This window comes from Artibeus jamaicensis, unplaced genomic scaffold (assembly GCF_021234435.1).
Source record: "Artibeus jamaicensis isolate MK-2021 breed Jamaican fruit bat unplaced genomic scaffold, CSHL_Jam_final contig_402, whole genome shotgun sequence".
In the NCBI taxonomy this organism is placed as follows: domain Eukaryota; kingdom Metazoa; phylum Chordata; class Mammalia; order Chiroptera; family Phyllostomidae; genus Artibeus; species Artibeus jamaicensis.
The window spans coordinates 15,717,485-15,736,000 of record NW_026521818.1 but is presented as its reverse complement, the minus strand read 5'-3'; the positions used below and the strand labels follow the sequence as shown (position 1 = coordinate 15,736,000).

General features: G+C 33.2%; 1 protein-coding gene across 10 annotated transcripts in view; it reads right to left on the bottom strand.

The window, feature by feature from the left end:
• The window catches only part of CSNK1G3 (casein kinase 1 gamma 3), a 103,256-nt gene that overhangs the window by 29,584 nt on the left and 55,156 nt on the right, over nucleotides 1–18,516 (bottom strand). For all 10 annotated transcript variants that reach the window (XM_037138234.2, XM_037138236.2, XM_037138238.2 and 7 more), the window contains exons 5-6: nucleotides 13,001–13,149; nucleotides 11,226–11,460 (exon numbers count right to left, since the gene is read on the bottom strand). In XM_037138234.2, the coding sequence (XP_036994129.1) occupies nucleotides 11,226–11,460; nucleotides 13,001–13,149 (384 nt within the window). The remainder of the gene's footprint in view (nucleotides 1–11,225; nucleotides 11,461–13,000; nucleotides 13,150–18,516) is intronic.

Below are 18,516 nucleotides of genomic sequence, written 5' to 3'. Positions count from 1 at the left end.
TTCAGAATGTAAATACAAAAATACAGATCTAGTGCTTATAAGCAACAAGATCATGCTAGTTAAACAATAATTTTTTATGTTAAAATTATCATGCTTCTTTAAAATATGCTACTATGTCTCTTGAGATGCCACTGAGAAATCATTTATCTCCTTAGATATCCATTCACAGAAATATGAGGCAAAGGGGAAATGGTGCCACAGTCCAATAGTGTCACTGTGTGCTATAGCTCTGTCTTAAAGATTCAGATCATAGCCCTGACCGTCCTGGCTCAGCTGCTTGAGTGTCATCCCACAAAGCAAAGGTCACCAGTTTGATTCCTGGTCAGGGCACATGACTGGGTTGCGGGCCCAGCCCCCAGTTGAGGGGTGTTCAAGAGGCAATGGATCAATGTTTCTCTCACACATCCATGTTCCTTTTCTCTCTCTCCCTTCCTTCCCTCTCTCTAAAAACAAATAAATAAAATCTTTAAAAATTCAGAATATATTAAAGATTCTAAAAAAACACTATCCCTTGATAACCATAAATATTAAACCCTAAAAATGTTTAACTTTATTTAAACCTGCATTTCCTAAACTTATATGAGCACAAAATTTCTATCCCACAAACTTTTCAGTAGCTTTAAACACAATTAGTATTTTGTGTAATATACTTAAAAAAATACTTGTGTTTGACACATACCAACATTAATAACCCCTCCAAAAATATGCTGCTAGAACAAATCATCATTTTCAAGCTATTACTGTTTCAGTAACAAAATGATATATAGCACATAACTGAGTAAGAACCACAGACTTAGACTGAAGGAGTTATTTATAAATATTTGCTGAGTGCATTTTTTCATTTTTTTGTCACTGAAGTTAAATGCTTAAGATTTTTCAGTAATTTAAATTAACATAAAAATGCTGACTAACAATAAAAGGAAAGAATAATACATTAATAAAAGGATGTTCCTGTGAAAGATGTTTTATACAAATGAATAATCATACTAACCAAGTAACACTAAATGCTTTTGAAAAGACAAACTTCAAAGCAGAGATCTAAACTAGAGTTAGAGCTTCAGAAAAGGTTTTGATTTTTACTATGTAAACTCATAATATTCTATAATTGTCTTCTGTAACAACTGCTACAGTTTTTAAATGTTCGTGTTATTATTTAATCAATATCAATATTCCCGCCATTAAATAACAAGTCACAGGAGGCTAGCAGTCTCTTTGACTCAGTCGCCTAAGGACCTCGTATAATGGTTGCCACAGAGCAGGTGCTCAACACATACTATTTAAATTCATAAATGAATATTTGGGAAAATGTAATACCAGATATATGTCTTTTTTTCTATAAGCATAGGAAACTATCTAAAAGAACATGCATCAAACAGTAGTGATAAGGGGAATATAAGACTGGAGGTCTACACAGGACATTTAAATTTTAAGAAATATGTTTATGTAACAGAAAATAAAATGACTTTACAGGAAAAAAAATAAATAAATTTCCCATTTCTTATACTCAGAACATTAGGGTATAATAGGAATTGTTTTTCTTCTACATAACAATGTAAGCACATACGCTGTTGAGAACAGAAAACTTTCAAAATAAGTAAAACACACTTAAAAAGTTCTTTTCAAAGCCATTAATGAGAGTGTGAATAACATGAAAAAAAATCAGTAATGCCTTTTATTACTAAAATTACATTGTATGGGATCCTAGAAATATTTAAAAAGCTATGCCAAAAAAATATTTCTGATGTCCTGAGAATCAGAATAAACCCCTGAATCTTTTAAAAACCTCAAATAAGCAGGTCTATGCCAGACATTGATTCTTTGGGTATGACATGGAGTAGAAGAATGGACATTTTAAAAAGTTTAGCAGATAATTCTGAAGTAGAGTCAGATTTTATAAGCACTAAAAAAGAAACTTCTTCCATGTAACTATAATTAACCTGTAATAAAATACACCCATTACAAGGGTACACTTTGAGGAACTTTTACAATACGCAATCCTAAGTACCACCAAGATCAAGAAGGATTTCCAACTCTCCAAAAGGCTCCCTTATGCCCCCTGGCTGTTATCTCCCGCTCCCCTGGCATCAAACCACTTATCTGCTTTTTGTCCCTCTATATAAAATTTGATTTCCTTAATAGACTTTCACACGAATGGGTTCACACAGTATGGACCCTTGTGTCTTTATCTTCTGCCTCAGCATAAAGTTTTCACGATTCATTCATGTTGTTGCATGCATTGATAACCTTTCATTATTTATTATAAATAGTATACCACAATATACTTATCCATTCACCTATTTAAGGACCTTTTCGTATAGTTTCCAGTTTGGGGATATTGTGAATAAAACTGTTATGAACATTCTTGTACAAGTCTTCATGTGGACATATGTTTTCATTTCTCTTGGGTAAATATTCTCCCAAGGGCTGTGCCATTTTACGTTTCAACCAGCAAAGTTTGAGAGTTCCCATTGCTTCAGGCCTGTTCAATAATTAGTATAGTCAGTTTTAAATTTCAGCCATGCTAGTGGCCATGAAGTGTTAGTTTATTGTGGTTAAATTTCAATCTTACTGGTAATTAATATTTTTGAACATCATTTTATGTGTTACCGGTCATTCATACATCTTTTTGTTAAATGTCTCTTCAAATACTAAGTCCTACTCTTAGTCTAATTATAAAGTTGTAAGAATTCCTTATATATTCATATATATATAAATGTTACAAATACTCTCTCCCACCCTGATAAATTAAGCTTTCATCAAAATATAAACTTCAGTTCTTTGAAAGAACCCCAATTTATCAAGGTTTTTAAATTTTATTATTAATGCTTTTTTTGTCCTATCTAGAAAATCTTTGACTATGCTAAGGTCACAACCTTTCTTCTCCCACTTTTTTATCAGGAAATTGTATAGTTTTGATTCTTACATTTAAATCGACAATTTATTTGAAGTAATTTTTTTTCATTTAATTTTGGTGTGGGGCAAGGATTTAGGCTGATTTTTTCAACATTGACATCTAGTTATTCTCATACAGTTTCTTTACAAAACTATCCTTTCCTACCTTAAATTACTTTTATGCCATTCCCAAAAATCAGCTGAGCATCTATGTTTCGGTATAACAAAAGTAAGCAAGATTGAAGTTTAACACCACATAAATTAAAATATACACCACTTTAAGACTTACTGTACAGCTACAGTAATCAAGACAGCATGGTGTTTGCAAAAGAATAGACAGATCAATTGGCAGAATAGATGGCCCAGAAACAAGTCCATATAAAAATATAGTCAACTGGTGTTTGATAAAGGAGCAAGGACAATAAATTGAGCAAATATAAGTATTTTCAACAAATGGTACTCTTACCATACAATCCAGCATTAAGATCCTTTGTATTTACCCAAAAGAGTAGGAAATTTATGTCCACATAAAAACCCGCACACAAACGTTTATAGCAGCATTTCAAAACTTGGAAACAATGAAGATGTCCTTCAGGAGGTGATTAATTAATCTACAGTACTTCCAGACAATGCAGTATTATTCAGCACTAAAAAGAAATGAGCTATCAAGCCATGAAAAACATAAAGGAATCTTAAAGGCATATTACTGTGTGAACTATCCCAGTATGAAAGGCTACATACTGTATGATTCCAACTATATGGAATCTGAAACAGGAAAAACTGTGGAAACAGTAAAAAGACCAGTGGTTACCCGGGGTTGGAAGGAGAAAGGGCAAATTAGATGGAGCGTGGGGGAAGTGAAACTATTCTGCATGATACTATAATGGTGATACATGTTATCAGAAATTTGTCTAAAACCACAGAATACACAACACCAAGAATGAACCCGAAAGTAAACTGTGACAATGACATGTCAATGTACGTATACCAATTATAAAATATGTACCCTTCTGGTAGGGAATGTAAATAATATATGTGTGGGGACATGGGATATTAAAAAAAATGACTCTACCTTTCATCTAATTTTGCTGTGAACTGAAACTGCTCTAAAAAATAATGTCTATTAAAAAAAACTATTTAAATGCATTTTCTCTAAACTTATTTAAATAAAAGTATACATCCTAGCACTCTGACTTTGAAGGTATCACCATATAAAATAGAAATAATACAAAAATTATGGCCTAAAACATCAAGAAAATATCAATTATGCTCATCATGCTTTGTTTAAGAAAGCAAGTAATCATGCAATACATTTTTAAACTGTTAAAATGTAAACACATATCTTTAAGCTGTTAAAAGGCTATTTGGGAGGCTTAAAGAGCAAACCTCAGAAATTTGGGCAATTAACCTAGATATTATATGATATAAATCCAACCCAGAATGATAGCACAGAAAGAAAACATTTTTGGAACAGCATAAATCTGTGATTCCTTTTCTCCTATTCAGAGCACTTAACTACTTAAAAGCTTGAACTATCACTCTTCTTTGAAACAAAGATTTTTATTAACACAAAGTGACTGGCAATGTATTTCTCAAATCCTAGTCTCTTTATTCATGAATACTCAATAATATATAATTCAAAAAAATAAAAGACAATGTTATTTCAAAAGTACTTATTACAGAGAAATAAATAACATGTACTTAATTTCAAATTAGCTTCAACAAGAGAAGATAATAAAACAACAGGCTGAAAAAGTGATCAAAAGGAGTATTATACAATAAGGTTCAAAGCAACAGACAAAAAAATATCTTCAGAAAGAGAGTAAGAAGAAGACACCTGGTGGGACACAACTAAAAGAAAAGTGAACATGACAATACTAAATAAAGCTTCCATTAAAGCAGACCAACGAAATCTACAGTTGTCACATATCATTTTAATGAGATTTCATCTTGACTAGTAACTTCAGCAGGTATGAAAAAGGTGTACAAGTGAATCACTATAACTGCCTTCTGAACATAAGTTGTCTAGTCAAGATCAATACATTTATATACCACAGGCATAAAGATGCTAAATTTCATAATGTGATTTTACACTATTCTTCCCTATTATTATATTAGGAACAACTTTTTCCTTTTTAACATCTGCTACAGTGTCAGTCTCCACAAAAAAATTAAAAGAATACTTATAAATCTGTGCAAAGAGTCCTCTAAACCAAATTCTCTATTTAAAAATTCACGTGAGTAGAAGTCCTTGAATGCACAGAATGAATGGATGAGTAAAAACAGCTTTGAAATGAGCAAAGTCCAGGCAAAGCTGGGAAGGAAGAATACATGTATACACACAAATGACAGTTACCACTAAAAGACCACATTTTCATTGCTCCTTTTTCTTTATCTATTCCTGATTCCTAAAAAAAGCCAAGTGCTGTAACTCAAATCACCACTAAATATTCCATGTTTACAGATGTTCTGAACTTAGAAAATGCTTTAACTTGGCAGCACTCAAACTTGCATTACTTTAGCTCATTCTTAATTTTTTAACAACTGGAACTCATGTAATCTGGCAAACAATATTTTTCCCTTTCCCTATTAATATTATCCATTTACTCCCAAGTTCTACATCAATACTGAGAGGGAAGGTTTTATTGCATAAATGGGGGAAAGTAAGGATTAAAGCTTTTGTCCTTTGCAATACTTGCCAAAGAAATTTTTTGTTTTCTTCCTCAACAAGATGTGAAAGGAGATAAATACAATAGTTAAATATCATTCCCCAAGCTCTGAAGGCTTTTCCTAACAAAGACAAATATATGAGACTCACTTTTCCACTTCTACAAATAGAATGCTGTTATATTTACCATTGTTATGATAAAGAACACTAGACCATAAGAAAGTTGTGACTTCATGTCTCACAATAAAAGTGGTGAACCTCTGTTAGCTGTTATAAAACAGTCTGTCAACAATGTCTATGAAATGAAAAATTCTCACAAACACTGTTCATGTAAATAAAGATGTGCCTGGTTTTAATAAAAGGCACAATCTTGAAGTTGTATATTTACCCAATCATATTTTAAAACTACCAGGAAAGGAGTGTGCTCCTGAAAGGCACTCCCTCCAAATATTACCTGAACACAACTTGTGCTTTACAATTTTTGATGTTTGAAGCTTATTTTTCTTAAAGAAAGGCAAATGTACATTTTTCAGGTATTTTCGGACATCTAAAAAGAAAAATACCATGAGCCCACTATCAGGCAAGCTGTCAGGGAAGATGCCGAGTGCTATTTAGTTCCGAATGACAAGCAAACACAGTGACATGTAGTATATAGCTTATAAACAGTCAGACTTGAAACAAAGACCAGGAGTTGGAGGTTAAATTAGATGATGACTTCTAAGGTCCTATACAAATTATGATCATATATTGTAAGATACATATGAGTAGTGATTATGGATAAATAATGACTGGCTTATGTTCCTGTCTATTCTCCCTTATAAATGAGATGTCAAAGATAAAATCTAAAAGCAGAAACTTAAGTCCAACTTCCTCTGATATGAAAAGTGACCATGCTTATGACATAATAATAAACTATTGTAAACACACTAAGAATCAAATGTTTTTAGAAAGCCACAAATGTAATTCAGTAAGAAAAAATAGAATACCATAGAAATAACCTCATCCCCTAGCTCACTGCATATGAAAAATTAATTCTAGGTAGCAAAACAAAAAACGTCTTCATCACATGGGAGGTGGGATTTCTTAGGATTCGAAAAGTAATAATCATAAAAGAAAAATGATAAACTAGACATAAATATTTACAACTTTTGCTCATCGATTGACATCATTATGAAAATCACTAGGCAAACCACAGACTACAATAAAATAATCACAGAGCGTATATTTGGCAAAGGACTTGTATCCAGAATATATTAAAAAAATCCTATAAATCAATAGTAAAATGAAGCTACACAAATGAGCAATATAAGTTCATAAAGTAGTACTCAAAATCATTAGCCACAGAGAAGTAGAATACCTCTATGCATCTATTAGACTGGCTAAAATAAAAAAACAACATCAAATTTTGTCAAGAATGTGAAACAAAACTCTTATTCATTGCTGGTGAAAACAGAAAATGGTTAAAATGCTTTAGGGAAATGATTGGCAGCTTCCTATAAGTTAAACAATATCTACCATATGACCCAACAATTCCAACCCTAGGTACTGACCCAAAAGAACTGAAAACATATGCCCACTGAAAGATTTTCAAGAAAGCCATGGCAGTCTTATTCATAATACCAAAAAAAAAAAACCCTGTTAATAGTCAAAATGCTCATCAACATTAGAATATATAAATAATTTGCAAAGTATTTATGCAATGGAATACTCACAGCTTTAAAAACAAGTCCCAATATTGAAATAACGTGAATGAATCACATACATATTATAGTAAGCAAAGGAAGTCAGATGATTTCATTTGTGTGAAGTAATAGAAACAGCAAAACTAATCTATGGTGATAGAAATCAGAAATCGGATCAGTAGTCACTTCTGGAAAAGTAGGGGACTGACTGAGAAAAAACAGGAAGGAAATCTGAAGGGTGAGAACCACATTCTAAATCTTGAGAGGGCTGTGAGTTACACAAATATGTAAATCTGTCAATTCCCACAAATTGTACATGCAAATGTGATACATTTTATTCAATGTAAATTTTACTTCGATTTAAAAAGAACTCCTCAATTAAAATAAGAATTACAAATATTGTAAATCTAGTAAGCTTGCTTTACTAAGTGTTATCAGTCACTAATTCTGAAAGATTCTAAGAATACTACATTCTTAGTATCCTAGGCTTCTAAAAATGAGTGAATAGTGTGGTGGCAGCCAGATTTCTCACTGTAGACAAAGTAAGATGTAATATAGAAAAGGGAAGGAAATTACAAATATGAAAAGGAGGAGATACTAGTTTGTGGTGTTAGACTGAAATTAGAACTATCAGTAAAAAACATGGTTTGTAATAGATATTAATATATATGCATATACATGTATAGGTATATTTGTGGATAAATGTACACATACAAATAAGTATGTATGTGTAAATTCACATACACATACGAGGTCTTTCCAGAAGATATCCAGCCATGTACTATGGAAAATAGACACATTTACTGAAGAAGATAGGAGATACAAGAAACATTGCACACAGGACAATGACACTTCAGTGACCTTCGAAATAAGCACTTTGGAACCTCACACAGTTCTGCCAATCATCATCAGCTGCCCCATCATATTTTCCTAAATTTCACTGACAGTCTGAAACCTCTTCCCTTTCAAAGGTAATTTTAGTTTGGAGAGAAGCCTAAGTCATGGGGTACCATTTCTAGGCTCCAGGAGGGCTCAGTCACCTGGGCAATTTAATGTTTTGCCAAAAAAGCTCTGCACGAGATGTGATGCATGAGTGGGCGTGCTTTCATGATAAGCTCTCTGAATCATTCGAATAGCTTCTGTGGAGGGATGTTCAAGCTTAATGCAAAATTTGATGCAAATTTGTTGCTCTACTCACTCAGTCATTTTCAATGTTGTGGCCACATAGTACACATGCCCACTCAACAGCATCTACTGCCCCCACTAATACAATGTTCTCAGAAATCATTCTCATTATATTAACAATTGCTAGATTGTAAAAGCATTTTATTTATTGATTTTAGAGAGAGAGCATGAACAGAAGAGAGGGAGGAAGATAGAGAGAGAAATTGAGAGATTTGTTTATCCACTTATTAAGAATGTTAATTCTTGTATGTGCCCTGAGCAAGGATAAAACCTGCAACCTTGTCATACCAGGATGACTCTTTAACCAACTTAGCTCCACAGCCACAGCTACCTTATCGAATATATTATAGTGCATTGCTATCCTTATTTAATTTGATGCTCAAATTGTGCCAGATTTGGCCACTGGTTGCTGCATCAAGTTGGGTCCTCTGTACTTTAGCATTTTCTGATGATTCAGTTCATGAGAACTGCTTTACTTTCTGGTGCAACAAGTTGTTTCATGTTCATCTTGTATTTTTTCTGCTCTAGCCCCAAAACAGACGTTTCTCCAATAAGCCCTGGTTCTCTGACTAGATAATGGTACGTAAAAACCAAGATTTGGACACTAGGTATGCTTATTCCTACTATAACGTTATTGCTTCTAGGCCCTTTCTGCAGCAGAAGTAGGAAATAAGAGGTCTGTCCAGAAAAAGTCCAGCCATTTTCAACACAAAGATAGTAGTCTGAGTGATAGATACCAATGTAACCCCGCAGCCAAGGAGAGTGAACTGGAATGAAAATGTGTGAACCATGATGACTTCATTGTACTAGTCAGTGGGAGGAGGAAGTACATCCTATTGAATGAGCATGTATATTAAGTGGTCACCATATTCAAAATGACTGAGCAAGAAATTTGCATCAAATTTTGCATTAAGCTTGAACATTCCTCCAAGGAAACTATTTGGATGATCAGAAGGTCGCAGCTATGGGCAAGTAATGATTGGCAGCTTCATCACAATAACACGCCTGCTCGTATATCACATCTCATGCACAGCTTTTTAGTGAAACATCAAATCACCCACAGGACTCAGCACCCCCTACAACCCAGAACTGGCATGCTGTGACTTCTGGCACTTTCTAAAACATAAATCACCTTTGAAAGAGAAGAGTTTTCAGACCATCAGTGAGATTTAGGAAAATATAATGGGGTAACTGATGGGGACTGGGAGAACTGCGTGAGGTCCCAGGAAGACAAAAGGGGACCGAGGAGTCAATGTCCTATGTACAATGTTTATTTTATCTTGTATCTTCTTCAGTAAATGTCTCTATTTTTCATATTATATAGCTGAATACTTATATTCATTAAGATAAGAATCCATGAATACATACTGATATAAGTCAGTAAATGGAGGAAGGGAAAGCTTTTTATACTAGAACACCAACTAATTACATAATGGATAGAATTAGAAAATTACCAATGCTAAATTGATGCTAAATCTATTTGGTAAAAATTTTATGTGGAACAACATATTTATATAATCTCAAAATCTATTTACAAACCACTTTTTAATTACAAAGGGAAAATAAGAAATTTTGAGTGGAGAAATTTAGCAGACACTACCCCAAACAAATCATCAAAGCTACTTGGAACCAACTGACATCATGTACCTCCTGACTTGATGCTCTAAAAACACATCACTTTTATGATATTTGTGCTAAAAATGCATACCTAAAGATAATCATGAAAAAATATCAGATAGATACATACTGAGGGCATTCTACAGAATAGTCTGTACTCCACAAAAATATTAAAGTCAGGAACCATAAAGAAGGGTGAGAAAATGTTCCAGAAAAAAAGAAACTAAAGACATATGACAAATAAGTAAAATGTTTGGTCCAGGGCCAAGAAAAAAAAAGCTATAAGAAACCCTGTGAGGTTGATATTATTTTATCTGTTTTACAAAATGGAAACCAAAGTCATATATAGCTAGTACATAATAAACAGTACCATTACGGTATGTACTCTTAGCATTAAATGTATTAGGCAGTTTGCTATCTCTCTGGCTAATTGTATCAGAGAACTCCAGTCTCAGTCAAAAACTTATATACACACTAAATTCAATTAGAAGTAAGTATTCTTTCATATCCTTTAACAGAAGTAATCAAATCAATCACTCTAACTATATCAAAGTTGAACATTTCAAGTTATATTAAAAAAAGATACAGTGAATGCAAGGATATCTATCATTCACTTTACTCTAGAGCAACTTATTTTTATTTTTTATTTTTTTATTTTTTTAAATAATTTTACTTAGTTATTTTTCAAGTACAGTTTTTTGTCTATTTCTCCCATCCCAGCCCCTCCCCCGCCCTGTCCTCCCACGTCCCTCCCATTTCCACCCCTTAGTTCTCGTCCCTGTGTCCTTCCTATTTGTTCCTCCAAATCCCTCCCCCTTTTTCCCCCCTTAAATTCCCTTTCCTCTCCCCTCTGATCACTGTCCCCTTGTTCTCTATTTCAGTGTCTTTGTTTTTATCCTGCTTGCTTGTTTGTTTTGTTGTTTAGCTTCCTGTTAAAGGTGAGATCATATGGTATTTGTCTTTCAACTCCTGGCCTATTTCACTCAGCATAATGCTTTCCAGTTCCATCCATGTTTAGAGCAACTTATTTTTTAAATGTTTTATTAAATAAATAAACTCTACCTAGATGTGGTAAATATAAATTGTAATAAAAGCAATTAAACCTACAAAAACTAAACCATAACAACAAATAAAAACTCACAGTTAGAATAGTTACTGAAAAAAAAAAAAGGTACACGTACCTTTTCCTAAATGTGTATTTATGCTCATATATCTAGCTGTTCCCGTAAGGCTCTTGTGTTCTCTGTATGGTATGTGTTTCTTTGTCTCTGGATCAATATATTCCTTTGCCAAACCAAAATCTATAATATGAATAACTTGCTGGGTTTTATTTCCTGGTCGTCCTATTAAGAAGTTCTCAGGTTTCACATCTCTGTATATCAAGTTCTTTGAATGGACATATTCCATGCGAGAAATCTTGATTCAAAAAAAGGAGGAGATAAACTTGATTTGAGGCTTTGACTACCATAAAAAGCATGATAGATGCAATATAACTTTGACAATAAAAACAACATAAAGAAAAAAATTGTTTCAACACTTTAAAAGTAACATAACATCAGCAAACAGTTTCTCAAATATATGTCTGGTTATATTAAAAATACCTGCTTTTACTATTAAGGTCACTTATAAATGACTGTGCTTGAATTTTATGAATTCCTTTCATATCAGTAAGCCTGATCCAATCAATACGTTCACAGGATGCTACATTATAAAGGCAAAAAGCTTTATCAATACTAAATCTTGAATTCAAAAGTATAAACAGACATATTCACAAAGTTGCAATTTATTCTTCCTCATCACTTCTATACTCAAGCAACTTTTACTTTCATATTTTAAAAATTTAAAGAATCTAAACTGTTAAATAAAAACAATGAACAGAGCACCCTTTAGTCTTTTTCTCTTTTTGTAACTTGTTCTTTCCTTTTTCCCTTAAGTGTGAAACATTTAAAATTATCTTGAAATTAGAAGACTTTCAAATGTAACTCTAATGATGCAGTACATTTTTATTATTTTATATATTCTCCAATAATGTTCTCTATACAAGCTGTCACAAAACAGAACATTACAAAGAAGAAAATTAAAATTGCATCATTTAGTGAATCATGGTTGACAATGAAATGGACACGGATAGTCACTCAGGCCATTTTAGCTTTTTAACAAGTTTTGGATCATATACAATATTCTATGACCTATACTTCTAATTAACGAGATATTATGAGCATTTTCCAGATCATGAAACTTTCTTTTATTACATACTTTGTATTAAAATATGTATTACCTTAAGTTTTACTATTTTATCACTAACAACTTATTCAGCAAATCCTGTTAATTCTGTACATCTGAGTTGTTTTCCACTTTATAACCAATATTTGTGCACAGAAAGCTTTAAGTATATCTGAATACTTCCAACAAGATAAATTTTTAGAATTGGGATTAATAAGTCAATGGATAAAAAACAATTTTAAGGCTTCTGTGGCATACTTCTATTGGCATTTATTTCAAAACTGCCTTAAAATCATCCTCTACCTTGTTACCCCCAGATTCCCTGAAATTTAAATAATTTAGAGGTCTCTCTCATTAGTCTGTTTCCTCTTTTTCGCAGCTATTAGGATTTATTGCCAAGATTTAGAATCCATGTGTCTGACTGAAACTTCTCTTTTCTCAAGTATTCATCTTCTAAATAAAAAGTGCGGGAAACAAGTTAATTCTCAAACTACGTTAGCATTCTGATATGAAAGCAATATGATATTAATTCTTTCATATAAATAAAATACACCCGATTCAGTTATTTTAAGTTGTATGCATCCTAAAAAGGCAATACTATTTAAAGCAGAAACATTTTTAGATTGAATGCTCTGCAAGATAATGTAACAAAACATGAAACTTTTAATATAAATATGTGGCCAAAGAGCCACACAACTGCTGAAACAACTTCAAAGCATCCTGCTTTACTCACCAGTTGGATAGCTATCATGAGAACTGTTTTAAGAGAAAATGTTCGGTCACACAAATCAAACAAATCTTCCAAACTAGGTCCCAGCAGTTCCAGCACCATGGCGTTGTATTTACCACAAGGGCCAAAATAGTAAACTTGAGGTATACCATCTGAGGGGAAAGAGAAAAAAGGCTTTTAACAATTTCCTCATCTCCAACATCAAACTTTATATCCTAGAAATTCAATAAACAATTTTTTAGTTTCAAGAACTACACTAGTTGTTTCACATTTCCCATACACATAATAAACTTTCGCAGACCTAGCCTTCTCCTGCTGAACAGGGTAGCCTGGTTACACCTCTACTTCAGCTACGTGACTGAACTGTATTACAAACAGTGCTTCATTGTTGGTTTCTCACCATGGACAGGAACTGGACATTTTAGCCTTATATTACCACGACCTAGAGAAATGCTTGGCACATAGGAAAGATTTGATTTTTACTTAACAAAAGAGCCACTGTTCTCTTTAATAACCCTATGGTAGACAGAATGCTGTAGTTGGCTTCCAAGATTCCCATCCTCTGGTGTATGCATCCCATATAATCTCCTCCTGCTAAGCACGGGCAAAATCCCCATATTTTACTTGTGACTGGGTTATGTTATATGGCAAAGGTGACAGAATACCTCTATCAGTTGACTTTAATCAAAACAGAGTATTCTCGTGGGCCTGACCTCATCAGGTAAGTCCTTTAAAAACAGGGGCTAGAAGTCAGAGATCAGATTCAAAGCAGCAGAGCTTTCCTGTTAGCTTTAAATGAACAAACTACCATGGTGTAGAGAAAGTCACATGCCAGGGAATGGTGGGCAGACTACAGAAACTGAAGAACTTGGTCCCATAGCCATGAAAAACTGAATTCTGGGAATAACCAGTGAGCTTGGAAGAGAACCAAGCCTCAGGTAAGACTGCACTCTGGCCTTACACCCTGATTTCAGCCTGGCAAGACCCTCAACAGAGGATCCTGCTATACCTGGACTCCTGACCCATGGAAACTGGGAGATAATAAAGTCTCTTCTTCTATACCACTAGTTACTAAATAGTTTGTTATTCAACAACACAAAACAATCAAACTCCAAGTATAAAGTCTAAATGAACAGAACATCTGTATTTTATTTTCAGAAGTAAAAGACTCCCAATAAACAAAGTGATCAATTTATCTTAACAATGCACTTACCTATTTACTTATGAGGAAATGAATTTCCACCTTAAATCTCTAATTTACTTACAAGTGGTTTGTTCATTTTTTACAAGGGAAACAAATGTTTCATAGGAAATAAAACCTTCTCATTCTTTTAAAAATAGATAGTTTGGGAAACAAGTTTATTCTTGTTTTTTATCACTTTGAATATTTATCACTATTGAATATTATTTATTTTAACAAGGCACAGAGTATCTGAAGGAGGTAAGATAATATAATCACAGCACAGGGAGGGGACAAGGACAAGTTCAAATTGCATACATGGTCTCCTCCCCAGAAAAAGAGATTGTCATATACCTTCATGTGTATATGTGTTAGCGCCCCCGTATCTCTCTCACTCTCTCTCTCTCACATACACACACACATTTCCTCTTGCCACTGGGAATCACTAAGTGTGAGCCACTCTTATCATAGGGCTACTCTTATCATACGTGTGTCAGATCTACTCCTCACATGTGTACAAAGAGATGAGAGATACTCAAGTTTACTTCAACTTTGAAATACTGCTTTTACTAAGCTATATACATTAAGAGCCTAGAGCAGTAATTAAAACTTAACAATAGTCCTCAGCTACTAAGCTTTTAAAATCATTTCTACAATGACTTTTCCCCCTCTATACCATGGAGTTTTTAATTTTGGATTCTTAATTTGGCAATCTCTAATAACTCATTTCCACTCAGTCTGTTGCTTCTGATCTAGGTACAAGGAAACCAGATCATCAAGCTTGTTGGAACTATTTAGAGAATAAACAGGTTCTAAAGTGTTTCAATGGAAGGATTGTCAAAGAGCTTTTCTACTTCCTTCTGAGTCACCCATCTATATTTTTAATAGTTGAAGTTATTGTGAAATGGTCACTGAATAAAGTAGCAATATATTTTGGTTTATTAAATGACTGATCTTTTTCAAAGGTTTTAAAAAATGGAAAACCACTTATGAAATTTCAGTGTCTTAATTAATTTAATGAATGCTTTTTGAACTTCCACTATATCTGTTTGGGACTGGGTTGGACATTACAGATTAAACGTAAACGAGATGCCAAGATCAAGGATGATTTAAGTTACCACTCAGAAATCCATCGATTGTACTTCACCGTAATAACAGGATAAATGTTAAAAATGTAAGATCATCTTCATAGATACTGAAAAGCATCTACCATAGCTCTCAGCAAATTTGGAACAGAAAGTAACTTCCTCAGCTTCGTAAAGGGCATCTAAGAAAAACTCACAGCTAACATCAAACCTGAAGGTAAAAAAAAGTAAATGCTTCCATTTATGACTAGGAACAAGAAAAAGATATCCACTTTTACTTCTTTTATTCAACAATGCAACACAGCAAAATGAATGAATGAATGGCATTCTCAAAAGTGAACAGTCTGTTAATTTTTTAAAAACTATTTGTTTTTACTATTTGTTACTGATAATAAAATTCACACTTTCAAGTAAATATTAGAATTCTGCAAAATTTATATCTGCCAGGATGGACTTAACAGCTTCCCAATACTTAAACAAACAAACCTTTTCTAAGGAAATTGGGATGATGTTAGCTATTACAATTTAATTTGGGATATGAAATGTGTCAGTATCTGCATTTGAAGAATCTGCCTAACTTAGGAAGCCAGTATTTTCCAGTCACCAATGCATACATTTACAAAACCATGCACGGAAAATTGATCTATTGAAGTATGATATTTTACTGTAAGAGAGACCAGAAAAAGTATTTTGTTTTTTTCCTATGGCTTCTAACTCTATACTGCAACTGACCTTTAAGAAACAGCCACTTGTCAAGTACTGGTACAGTATCAAAAAATATTCATAATTTAAAAGTTAACTTATTAACCAAGGTTCACAAAATTGTGAGTTAAAATCTTGTTGGTAAAAACATGAACTGGTACATACTTGGAGGAAAATTACCCTATTCTTTTCAAAGGAAGCAAAACTATGCATACAGTGATGTTAAAGCTGTACTACTTATAACAGTAAAAAACAATAGGGAACCACCTAAACATCCATCAATCTCGAACTAATTAGACAAATTATGTCATATCCATTTTGGAAGCACAGGTGATTCCTACCTACTCTTTCATATTTTTTAAACTTTTCCAATTTTTTATGAAAAACACATGCTATTTTTGCAATCAAGAATTAAATGTACATTTTTTAAATTTTTCTGGGACCACAAAGAAAAACTTGAATTAGAAAAAGATTTAAACCACATTTATTTAATCCATATATTAACAGCAACTGAATTAGTATTTCTCAAACACTAACTAATTTCTCTAATCTTCAAAGTTATACAGCCTTACCTCTACTCTCAACTATTAACTTCATTTTGGAGTTCCTAGAAACAAAGCAAAGTATACTATTCAGACTCTACAATGTAAGTTTGGCTTCTTCTCCCTCTCACCACACCTCCCTAACAGAAGGAACAAAGAGATGCATTTTAAGGCTCAGATTTAGTTCTGCCATCCAAGTTATCAAACTTTTTATCCAACCTTCAGGTCTCCTTTTTTTCAAACTATATCTATTAAGCATGACCCAAATTAATAATTATTCACACAGAATTTCTCATAGCCAAGGAAAGGTATGTGAGGTAAATCTACTGTTATATTTCATGTACACCCATCTCATTGTTGGGAGGAGATCATGTACCTAACATGTATATTCCATCAAGCATATACATACTATACCTTTGGGTTTCTAAAATAACTCCATGAAAAAAACCAGTAAACAGACAAAAAGGAACTACTTCAATTTTCTTCAAAATTTCCTTCCTTGAATAGTTTCAAAGTCCCAAAGTTATGTACCTCTACATTATCCAAGATGGTTAAATTTCATAAGCAGCATTACATTTCAATCAGTAAATTAAACAGACATTTAGTCTCCAGTGTGAATAAAAATACTTCATCTTTATCATACAACGTAATTTTACCTTAAAATATTACTCAGTACAAACCTTTGGTGAAAAAAAAGATGACCTAGCTCTGAATGAAACCTTGAAATACATACTATTTTGTGAGTCAATGAATAAAGAAACTTCCTACATAACTATTAATAATGTATTCCAACACTACTTTTATGTAATTGAGATAAAGAATCATGAGTTATAAATTTTTTAAAAATCAGAATGTAAAGCCAATCCTGTAAAGACCAAACTAGGATTTCATATCCAAGGACAAGTCTGGGTAGTTTTTTAAGACTGAGCAAACAAATTAAATTGTTAAAAGTAAGGAAAGTTTGCAACTAACAAACAGGGGCTAGGGAACATGCTAAGCAAAAACAAAACAAAACCACCACAGCAATATAAATATGGTAGTAAAGAACACAAGGAAGAGTATTTTGGGAAGTGGCAGAAGTGTGGGGTGGGTACTGGAGAAGAAAAAGGCTCATAAAGAAGGCTTAGGAGGAAGAGCAATAAAGGTGTTAAATTACTAGCTGCAACTCCAGATCAAAGTATCTGGCTACTGAATTGCATGAATGTAATCAAACTCATGGGCAAAAGCAAGCTTTTGTATTTGTTTTTATATCCAGTGAATTTTCAAGTATAATTCCTACTGTTCCGAAATTATTTTTCAAACCACTCACTATAAAAAGTCACTCTGATTCATCAAAGCTCTTATAATTTCCAACATCAGTATTTTTCAGGGATGCTTACTGGCATCCCTAATATTCCTTCTTTCTTTCTTTCTTTTTTAATTCCCACCCAAAGACACACTTACTGATTTTTGGAGAGAGGAGGAAGGAGAGAAACCAATGTGAGACAGAAACATCAACTGGTTGCCTCTTGTACATGCCCCAACCAGGGACTGAACCCACAACCCAGGTATGTGCCTGGGATCAACCCACTGGGAATCAAACCCACAATCTTTCACTCCACAGGATGATGTTCCAACCATCTAAGCCACACTGACATAATTTTCAGGACAAGTATATTCTTCCCCCAAGCAAAGCTTAAGAAGAGGCCAGAATACAAAATTTACATATTACTGGAAAATACAATCTTACACTTATCCTACCCGAATTAATTTTACTAAACATTTCATTTTATATTTCAGCATTCCATTTAAGTGACCAAACAACATTAATTAATTTAAGTCACAAAACAACATTAGGAGGTCTAACCTTCTTAAACAGTGCTTAGTACTTTGTGCTAGGTATTGAAATACTTCATTCAGTTCCTTATATGTAGATAAGAGTTAAGCATACCTTTAAAGAAATAATATCACATTTCTTTCCATTTTCATGTTAAGTAGTATTCATATAGAAGATACTAAAACAAATAAATT